Source organism: Dunckerocampus dactyliophorus, chromosome 20, assembly GCF_027744805.1.
Source record: "Dunckerocampus dactyliophorus isolate RoL2022-P2 chromosome 20, RoL_Ddac_1.1, whole genome shotgun sequence".
Lineage (NCBI taxonomy): Eukaryota > Metazoa > Chordata > Actinopteri > Syngnathiformes > Syngnathidae > Dunckerocampus > Dunckerocampus dactyliophorus.
Genome location: NC_072838.1, coordinates 16,146,144 through 16,157,535, shown reverse-complemented (window position 1 = coordinate 16,157,535; position 11,392 = coordinate 16,146,144). Strand labels below are relative to the sequence as shown.

At 41.9% G+C, this 11,392-nt stretch overlaps 1 protein-coding gene across 1 annotated transcript; it reads right to left on the bottom strand.

Moving 5' to 3' along the window:
• Positions 1-7,328: 7,328 nt before the first annotated feature.
• dpm3 (dolichyl-phosphate mannosyltransferase subunit 3, regulatory) lies at positions 7,329-8,522 on the bottom strand. Its single transcript, XM_054764135.1, has 2 exons — positions 8,463-8,522; positions 7,329-8,172 (listed from the first exon to the last, which is right to left on the bottom strand). Exon 2 carries the CDS (start codon positions 8,154-8,156, stop codon positions 7,878-7,880), a length of 279 nt encoding a protein of 92 aa, XP_054620110.1. The 5' UTR covers positions 8,157-8,172; positions 8,463-8,522; the 3' UTR covers positions 7,329-7,877.
• Between the last annotated feature and the right edge of the window lie 2,870 nt (positions 8,523-11,392).

Here is an 11,392-nt window from a genome sequence, read left to right as displayed (position 1 = left end):
ATGTTTACAGTTTGACTGAGGGTTGCCTTTTGCCACTTTAAAGCTGTGACCCCCCCGCCCCCAACTCCTCAAAACACACAAACATGACCCTTACTTGTCCAGAAGTTGTTTCTCCTGTCTCCCATTCTCTCATCCTTCCTCGCCCATCTTTACGGCCCGTGACAGTAAAAACAGCTGTAGCACCAAAAAGTGGTGCCACCGCCTCTCAGCTCCCCGACGTTTTCAAAGGCGGTGGGGCGATAAATTACAGCTGGCTTCTTAACTGTCCTACGAGTGTCTCCATTGACTGAGCAGGTTCTTGCCTTGGCAAGTTTTTATTTATTTGGCAACTTTGTTCGTGTGCAAATGTACGTAAAACACCTGAAGGCAACACCTGCCTTGGTTCAATGCTGTCCACTCCAAAAAGTAAACTTGGATATACTTTAGGGTAGTCAGTGTGCAGCTTGTATAGATTTACTATCCACTGAAAATGTCTAAACACACAGACATTATTGTCTAAAACTGTGATTTTTAATTTTTTAAAATAATAATGAAGTTACTATTAATTCAATAAAAATGTTAAATAATAATTTTGTGGAATTTTTCCACAGACAAACATTGCTACTTAATTTAAAAAATATATATTTTTTAAATTATACATGGTGTCAGACTGGGCCTTCTTTATCATGATTTTGTATTTATTTTATTGTTGTTTTTTTCTAATCTTATAGTTCCTTGGGAATGTAGAAAAGCACTATAGAAATGTGATGTATTACTATTATTATTAGTAGTAGTAGTAATGCTGGTAGTATTTAAGAAATGCAGCGAAACACACCAGACGCCAAGCAGGCTGGACAAATGCAGATGGGGTGGAACCAAACTGATGTTTAGTAGGTTCCCAGAGCATATAACACTGACGCACACAACACTGTGCAGTTACCAGAGCCAACTCAAACAGGTACCCATTGCCAACATAAGGTTATCTTTAACACTGCCCAGGGAATTTGCTGACAAGATGGTGGCCGGTAAGGCTCCACATTTTAATATGATCTGAATTTGTGTGTTTTGATAGGTGCTGCTTTTTGGGTAAGCCAAGGAGTCAAGTAAAGTGAATTACAGCTCTCCTGGCTCTGGATGTTTAGCAAGCAACTATTTGGTATGGAATAGGAAGGTTTGTTCCAACATGCTTGCTCCAAAGCTCTGCCAACTGTTCCACAGTCAGCTGCAGACGTGGGAGGCTAACCTAGCATGATGCTGCTGTTACAATGTGAGTGTAATATTAGCACTGTAGCTCACGTAGCTGTGCTACTGTTGCTAACATGTGTGTCCTCCTGTCCCACCACTTAATGTTACGTTGTTGTACAAGTGACAAGTGCAGAGTTACACTGCATATATAAAAAGTGGATAATGACTTCTTGGAGAAACACAGCTGATTAGCATTAAAGCTACCAACACACAGGATGATGTTTTGCCAGTAGGGCTTACTAAAAGCACTTTTTCTAAATTCAAGCATCAAGGCTAGATTTTGGCCTGAATACAATATTATCTAGGTGGAAAGTACTGTAATATGGGACCTTTAGCAGTGATCCTATTAGCATAGAAGGGGGGAAACAAGGAGAAAGAATGACACGGGTGATTATGTATATTTAGTAATAAATATATAATATACAGACGGCCCTCGTTTATAGTGGATAATTGGATCCAGACCCGACCGTGATAAATGAATTGGATTCAGTCTTAATAAATGGAACATTTTTGTACTTAGAGCATAGAAAACCTGTTTCTGACTTTGTAAATCTGTTTTTCAACATTATTAGAGCCCTGCAGACATGAAATACCACCCATGTAGCACATTCAGCAACTCTTATGCTGTAAGGACTCGAGACGGCCGCTAGCGAGCTAACCAGTTAGCCTCGAATTTGTTTCTTCTCTAGCCAAAAACTTACCACTTCCACATGAAATGGGAGGAGAACTTTATTTCACTCTATCATGTGGGACATGCCACAGCTGACTTCATGCAGTGTTAAGGTAAGGTAATGTAAGGTAATGCCTCAATGTTTTGTGTCATTACTGCCGCCTCGTGACCAGAATGCTCTTCCTGCCTGTTTGGAGGCGAGAGACGAGGATAACATGCACATGGCAAGATGTTAAGGCTGGCAAAATTATCGAGTCCATTTTCATTTCGATGGATTTATTATCGTACCAGGAGACAATCTCGTGGGCTCTAGATCTTGTGACACGAGATCTTGTGACTCCCCTAGCTGATCGGGATCATATTTGTCCCCAAAGTCCTCCTGTGTCCAAATTCCCTGAGTTTGTAAGCAAAATAATAAGATATAAAATAGAATGGAAAATATGACAAACACGGCAACAGGAAAAAACAGCTGTTTGTTCAAATAAACACTGAAGAAAACTGAAAATGATTGAACTCCTCATGTTAATATCAATCCGATACTGATACTGCCCTTGATATTTGGATGGGATGACCAGTTGTTCCAGTGTTTTTTTGAGGAAGTTACCTTCTGTTATTGGAGCGTATTTGTAGCGTTCGCTAACTTCCAGCGAGTTTGACAGCAGTTGTTTATCAGCCCGCCAGTGACGTTTGTGTGCGTGTGTCGCTGTGTATTTGTGCTAAATGTCAAGCAGCAGCACATTGCTTCACTTCCTGTGAACGGCTGACCTCACAGCGCAGGTTTGCATCTGCAGGTTAAACGTGGACACATTTTGTCATACCGGCTCCCTGCCAAAAGTCGCTCAAGGTCTTGCTCTTCCCCCTTTGTTCTCTCGCCTTCTTCTTTGTCATCGGCAGCCCACCCTCACCCCCGCCCCCCGGCGTCAAATCTCCATCTCTTTCAGCCCCCGAGGCCTCGATTAGCGACTCCATCTTTCGTTCTGTCCATTTCGAGATGGCTTTGAGGTTTTGTGTGTGTGTGTGTGTGTGTGTGTGTGTGTGTGTGTGTGTGTGTGAGGGGAACGCAGAAAAATGATAACCTATCATTTTTTTTTTTTTTACATCTCCGCCTGTCCAGATGGATTTGCTTGCAGCCGTGTCACTGAAACGCTTAAAAAGTGCTTTAAAAAGTGTCGCTAGGGCCAAACGTCAGGCTTGTCCTCACAATGTCAGCCCGTGCTGGATGTTCTTTGGTGTTTGGGCTGCAAATTTAATAAATGTGACGCCTCTCACTTCATCTTTTTGCTGCAAACGGTGGTAAAAAAACCAGTATAACGTACCAACACAGGGGTTTTGTAAACATACAGAAACCAGCAGTATACTCCACACATGTCGCTCTTGACATTTAACAGCACTTGGGTGTTCAGTAAGAGAAAAGTATGCTTTTTTATTATTATTTCTTTTTTTATTAAATCTGAAATTTCTCTTGTGGGACTAATGAAGGCATATCTTATCTTATCTTATCTTATTGACTTAAAAGGACACGAAAGATCATGCTGCTTTGTGGCTGAATACAGCCTGTTATTCGGTGAAAAATATGCATATTTCAAGAGATTCAGCACATTTTGTGGATTTTTGTGCCTAAATGAAGCATTATCAAGCATAAGCATGTCAAAATGAAGTAAAATACAAACATAAGGCATTCAGAAGACGCATTCAAAGTGGTTGTGATGATGTGCAGTTTTCTACGCAGGTCACTAGGTGTCAGTAATGTTACTGTGATGCTTGGTGAGACACACAAGCACCAGACTTGATTGCCGCAACAACAGGCTTTTTTTGCAGGTTTGACTTATCTCACAACAGCAACCCACGCCAAACTAAAACTCAACTCTGAACCCCCAACGTCATTTCTTGTCCACCACTCACGCTACTCCCCTCGCACTCGAACACATTTACAGCAACACATATGAGTGTCAATCTTATTTATGTCTTAAATGGTTGATTTTCTCTTATTATGTCTACTACGAGTGTAAAGATGACTATAAGGGTGTTATGTCATGTCTAGAGGGCTCTATTGATGTTAAAAAGCGTATTTAGAAGGTCGTAAACAAGTTTTCTATGCTCTAACTACGAAAATACTTGATTTATAAATAAGGAATCCTCCTTTGCGGAAATTCACGGTCTGGTCTGAAACCAATTAGCCGCAATAAACGAGTCTGCTTATTTTGCCTTCCAAAACCAGCTGCCAATTTATATATAGCCAGTATTCAGACCCCTCCAGGGACTCTTTTTATTTGATTTTTTTAAAGAATCTAGAGTTATTGTAGACTTTCAGACACTCTGACATGAAAGCACGTATCATTCTTAAGCCTGGATTGTGCTCCTGCGTCGTCGCTGCACCATCCCCCCGCCGTCTATGGTGCGTTCAAGGGCCGCTGAACAAAGTGCGAAATCTCAGCGCATGAGGAAAAAAGATGATCAGTGAAGCATAAAGTCCTAATCGTATAGAAACGCTGGTACATGTATGCTGTACGTTTTGCACGTGTTTATAAATTGTTTTGGGTGAATGAAGTGGGATTTCTGTGGGAAATAAAGGAGCGTATTTTGGGATTGTTTTTAAAAATCATAATTTTTTGAAGCAAAAATCCACAAATTTGCCGTACCGTGAATGCCGAATCCACTGCATGTATAGAAGATGTGCTCGTGAGGCCCTTTTAAACTCTAACTGCCTGAAAAGCTAGCTTTTTCCACTTGGAAGTGAACAGTATAGTGGGCGGCATGGAATCTACTCAAATCCATTTGGCTTTACTGATTCTCGTCTCATGGCGGCGGCAAAAAAAAAGACCTCAAGTAACAGCGCAGGGCCCGTTAAGTGGAGCCCTGCTCACACCGACGTGCTGTGAAAGTAGATTTGAGCTGTGTGACAATCGTTAAGAAGTCCATTGGAATGGCAGAGAACAGAGAGGGGATGAGACAGACTGTTTGTATGGCTCTGACTGCCTACACGGTCGCTGCATCTTCCACCGCTGCCCCCGAAGACGCGAGTCACTTCACAAGTGTACACGTAAGTCCACAAGTATTTGGACAATGGCAACGTTTAGATTTTCTGTATGGTTATTGATCGTGTGACTGCTGGCAGATGAACCGTTTCAAGCCAAAATGACCGACTTTGGGAATAGCTTCTTGAGTCTTTTTCATAGGTCTGCTAACGCTTGTTGCTAAGTCAAACCTGCTCTCAGGGCTGTCATGCCAAAAAGTTGTGTGGGGCACTACGGAACTCGGCTGCATAATTTCTAGACTTTTTTTGCTTGGGAAGGCCATGAAAATTTTGATTAATTTGGCCTCGGAATGGGGAAAAAAATGATTAACCTCTTCAGCCCCAGGCCATTTTTATTGAAGAAAATAAATTGTTTTAATTTTTCAAGGCATCTCCAAGGTCTGCAGGGATGAGCTAGGTATCAAAATCAAGGGGAAGCTTTAATGCTTACTGCAAAATGTGAAAGTGCACTTATATATTATCCTGGGTAAATTAAGTGAAACGAACTTTGCATTTTGTTTCTGCCTAAAAAGTTGGTGGGTTTTTTTTCTAAAATTGGTTTTGGTGAGATTTGAGCTTATTGAGTGTTTATTGATGACAGTATATGTAATTGAATATTATTACCATAGCATCACAGTGGGAAACCTGCTGCTCATTAGGGCTCAACAGGTTAACAGTAATACAACGAAACAGTTGTACATATACTGTATATACGTACAGCACATATACACACACTGGTGTGAAAAAGTGTAGGCCCCCTTCCTTATTTCTTAATCGTTTGCTTGTCTGTCACACTTAAATGTTTCAGATCATCAAACAAATGTAAATACCAGTCAATGACAACACAACTGAAAAACCAAATGCAGTTTTTAAATGAAACTTTTTATTATTAAGGGAAGTCTATCAGTGTGGAAAAGGTTATAAAGCCATTTCGAAAGCTTTGGGACTCTAGCAAAGCACAGTGAGAGCCATTATCCACAAATGGCCAAATATGGTGGTGGTAGTGTGATGGTCTGGGGCTGTTTTGCTGCTTCAGGACCTGGAAGACTTGCTGTGATAAATGGAAGCATGAATTCTGCTGAAGGAGAATGTCCGGCCATCTGTTGGTGACCTTAAGCTGAAACCAACTTGGGTTCCGCAGCAGGACAATGATCCAAAACACACCAGCAAGTCCACCTCTAATGAAGAAAAACATGATGAAGACTTTGGAGTGGCTTGGTCAAAGAAAGAAAAAAAAATATCTCACTGGTATGTCATAATTATGAGATAAAAAGTCGCAATTATGACATTAAAAGTCACAAAAATGAGATGCGAGTCATAATTAGGAGCTAAAAAGTCAAAATTGGGAGATAAAAACTGAGAATTATGAGATTGGAAAGTCATAATTCTGAGATTTAAAAGTCCAGATGACGAGATACGAACTGCGCATGTGCCGAGTGCCATGTGCCGAAGGCGGCATTTGTGGTACAAAGTGTTGTTTTGTAGATTCCAATAAAAGGCTGATTTGTGCACAGAGTCATCCTCATCATCATTCCGCCAACATTACAATATGTTGTATGAAGTCTGGCCGTAAGCATGTGTAGCACGTGTAGCACGGGGGGGGGGACTGTTCGCACGCACCACATAAGGCCTGTGACACTGTGCCTCTTATCTGATTTATACCCGAGCTTGCAGGGGAAAAAACAACGTAACAGACGGACGTCTTCAAAGTCAAACCGTAGCGATGACAAAGAAGAAGTATTTCACATGTGGCGACAAGTGGAGAACATCTCTGCCTACCAAGGGAGGCCTTTGGTGGAATTGCCAGAGTGGGAGATTTTCCTGGTAAATAACAGGTTGTCTTTCATGCCGTCTGCTCGGGCAACAGCTTGCAGACATTGGCAGGGAGGGAGGGGGAGTAAAGGCATGGTGGTGGGGGAGCACCACCAGCCAAACACATCACGCTGCCAACGACTTTTTTTTTTTTTTCTTCTTCTTAAGTTACGGGAGCGTTTGAACGAGCGTAATGATGCCTTTGGCCAGGCTACGCTGTTTATGCACAGCAGGGGAAAATGAACGTAGGCAAGCTTTTCCCACACAAAAGAAGTGCCAACATTAGATTAGCTACACTGTACATTCTTAGCTAACCTTTTCTGACAGGAAAATTGGCAGGTAATGTATCCTTCAGGTCGTTGACTGCTGTAGGTGTGCACGGCATGAGGCTTATAGGTTTATATGCCAGGTTATCGCCGTTTATATCCCTTTTGCAGTTACAGTATTGTATTGTTTTTTTGTGCATAATGCATTACCAGTAAATTTGGTGTTATTGTACCAGATTACAACACATTTTAACCTCCTAGAGTGTTTTAAGGGTTAAAATCCCCCAAAATGTACTTCGCATTTGATATGGATTTCAGAACCTTAAAAAAATAGATATTTTAACTGCAGTTGTTGAGAAGCTAACATTTTTTGCCTTTAACAATTCTGACACTGTAGAAAAAACAGTGATCATGTTGAAGTGCCCTTGGGCAAGATACTGAACCCCCAGTTGCTCCTGAGGCTGCATCATGGACTTGTTTCATCACACTCCATCGGTGGAAAGGTACGATTCTAAACTGTGGGAATGTGAGTTCTGCTTAGGCATGGACACAGAATACACCCTGATACAGTGTAATCAACTAACATGTATATGTTCATACATGCGTACCTCCTGCATACACACATATTTGAGGTCAAAAACAATTAAAGAAAAATAATTTAATCCGCTTCCTGCAGGGCACACATCTGAATCAGGGTAGAAGAATGTTCATACAAGACCGACATGTAAGAATGTGTTCTTTCAAAGACAGATGAGTAACAGCATCACATTTAGTGGGTGCAAATCACTGAAATTAGTTGTACACAATCTCACCTCACACAGGAATGTTACTACAAAATATAAAAGACATGTCCACATGTTTGCAAAAATAGATACATGGTTCTTGCATTGTTCTACATCTTCAGTCCTTTCCTCTTAAGGTCCTCTTTGGCTTCTTTAATCTGACTTTGCAGCTCCTTAGCAGCGTCCTCACAGTCATTAAAAGTTGCCACTCGGTAGCCCACCGTGGCCAGGGAGTAGCAGCCGAAGGATACCAACAGGTACAGCGGCATGGGCCACGCAACCTCTCTGTAAGGCTGCGGCACTTTCAAGTCCAACAGGTCGAAAGCCACCACAGCCCAGACGGCCAAGACGACAGAAACGCCGAACAACCACTCCAGAAGTTTGGTCATGTTGACAGCAGACGTCCTGGGAAAAGGTAAAAAAAGAAAATGTATTCAGGTTTATGTCCGCAGATAGTTTAGCGTTAGCATAGCGACGGATGCTCCAAAAGGTAAGAGTGCTTGCGGCTACAGTTAGCTTAGCATTAGCATAGCGACCGATACATCTATTTGTAACCAAACAGCGACAATAAACGATGGCGAACAACACAGCCAACAGTAAAACACATGTTGTTTTGAATGGTTCTCAATTTTGTATTACATTTATTTTTTTGTTGTGTTTTTATAATGGTAATATAAATCCGATGTTCTGCTTACCTCTTGCTAATGGCCAACTCAGTTTAGCGCAGATAAATGACGTAAGAAACCGGAAGGTATCATGGGTAATGTAGTAAAATAAGCTAAGTCGCTCTTTTTCATGCAGTTGCGCTTTTAGAGGCAAAAACGAACCACAATTAACATTAGTTAAAACACTACACTTATCGGGGGAGTTTAATAGACGATTGATATAAACAGAATTCTGTCAAGAAATTAAGTAATGGAGTTTTAAAGATTCAACTCCCCCTTGCCCCACAGATATCAGTTGATACCCATATCATTTGAAGGTTAAAAAACACATTTCGGTGTGCATTTAAGCATATTACTGGTAAAGAAATTATGGAAAAAATATAACACCAAAAGTCAGCAGATGGTTGCTATTTACAGTGGCCGAAAACGACTTACACCAGGGGTGTCCAAAGTGCGGCTGGGTGCCATTTTCCCATTTTTTTTACTCTTAACATATTCTAAAAATGAAATTAATTTATTAATAATGATCTATACAACTGGATTTTACATAAATGTGCTTTGTCATGTATAAGCTTTTAAGGTTATACATTAAGGTTTTAGCATCTCATCTCTCCACCCCCCCCACCCCATCCTTTTAATATCTCTGCATGCAGCCCTCAGTGCAAACAAATTGGCAAGGAAATGTGTTTTGTGTGTTTTTATAAAGTGGGCAAAAACAGAGCATAACTGACCTGACCTAATGGCACCTGTAACGGTTGGGCAGGTGGGAGGAATTACTTTTGTTTTGTCAATGTCGTGTTTGTTCTATACTTGTACCGTAACAATGTTTTCTTTATGTTGTAGAAACACTAAGAAAAATGTTGGAGATGAACAACTGTCATGTATTTCGCCATAAGGCTCATGTTATGACGATTAGACCTGCAAAATTATGATTGCTGCACTAGATTATCGTCTGGATATAACAACCCTGGCTCCAACTGTTACAGAGAGAAAGCTATTAATTCCAATTACCCCCATCCCCCATCTTTTAACACCTCTAACATTATCTCTGCGTCATCTCCTTCGTTTAGGAAAGTCATTTAGAAAATGTGTTTACCATTAAACCTAGCTTCAAGCCACCCCTAATGCGATTCCCCAGAGAGCAACCCAACAAGAAATTCTATTAAGGGTCATCAGGAGAACAGTTCAAATCAGATGTTGGTGGTGTTAAACGGTCCAGGTGCGGGGGGCACCGGGTGACCCAAGGAGTGGTAGGAAACGTAAACATTGTTGGTTTAGTTGGGGATAGAGAGCAGCAAAGTGCCAAGCAGAAATAATCACGATGCTTTGGGGAACATGGAGAGTTATTCTTAGGATGTTAGTGTTTACGTTTGTCTGCACCAGCGTTATTAGTGTAAGTCACTTGGCAGAGTGGTGCAGCTGTTTGGTCTTTTTAACCCTTAAGAGATCCTGGCCAGTGTTTTAGTTTCAAGCCATTTTTTTGGACATTATCATTGGATTTTTCCAATAAAAACCTGTGGAGTTATGGAAACATTCTGTATAATAACATATCATGCATGATGATTTTACAGCAGTTTTTGTTATGGTGACATTTTTTGTGCTAAAGGTCAAATGGATGAGTGCATTATTACGGACCTGCTTAGGATTAAATGCACAATTGTGTCCTGCATGCTAGCTATTCCGCTTATGCCCTACTGATATTTAGAATCATTTGTATACAAGTGGAATCCCCTCCACTCATGACATTCATCATTGCGTCCTGTATGTCTTATTATGAGGACCAGTGTGTCCCACATTGACAAGAGTGGCGCTGGCTCCCCCTCAGCGCACGTCTGCTGCTGCCAGCTCGGGTTCCGTTCCACTACTCAGGAAACCTGCGCTCCAGCCGAGAAGGCTTGGCAGACACAATGAAGCAGCCTGCAAGTGGACCGAACAGGCAGGCGGGCGAGGCCTTGATGTGGAGACACATAAAGACATACAGAAAGAGATGTGAGGAGGACATGTGGGTTAGTAAGCTCAAAGGTCAGGAATGAAAGGAAAAGGGACGAAAGAGGAGAGCACTACAGAGAAAAGAGGGAACCGACAGACTAGAGAAGGGGGGAAATTGGGGGGATTTGCAGGTGCAGCTTGAACAAGCAGTGACCTTAATGGTGCATTAAATCCAGCTGTTGCTTCTCCAGACTTTTCCTCAATCCCCCTAACACCTTCAACCTCGCAAATACATCACAGGCGGTCCCACAAGAGGGGCCGAGTGTCGGAGCAGCGACCCACAAGGATCATGAAGGGACTTGAAGGGTTTGTGTAGCAGTACAGACCCCCCCATCTTACTCCCTATGTCAATATGAATGGCGTCAATGTGTGGACACAGATTCAGTCTCAAGTCTGTAAAAGCTAGAGAGAGAGATAACAAAAGACTCCAAAACAGGAAGCCTCTGTTTCCTGAGCGCTGCGTTCATGAGACGGGTTCTGGAAAAGGAAAGAGTGACTAAAATGCGTCACTGTATCCATGCAGAGTTCAGGTGGAAGTGCAACGTGTGTGACCTCTCTTGGAGGAAAAAAAAAGACAAAACAATACATTTTAGCCTTTCTTCTTGTCAGTTTTTTACATCTATTGATCCATCCATTTCCTATGCCGCTTATCCTCGCAAGGGTCGCGGGCATGCTGGAGCCTATCCCAGCTGACTTCGGGCGAGAGGCGGGGTACACCTTGGACTAGTCGCCAACCAATGGCAGGGCACATATAGACAAACAAACATTCACACTCTATGGAAAATTTAGAGTCGCCAATTAACCTAACATGCATGTTTTTGGAATGTGGGAGGAAACCGGAGTACCCGGAGAAAACCCACGCACACACAGGGAGAACAGGCAAACTCCACACAGAGATGCCCAAGTTTGAGATGAGTCCTTCCATTTTTCACACGTTTCTTGTTTAGATCATTCTAACGTCATGCCATGAA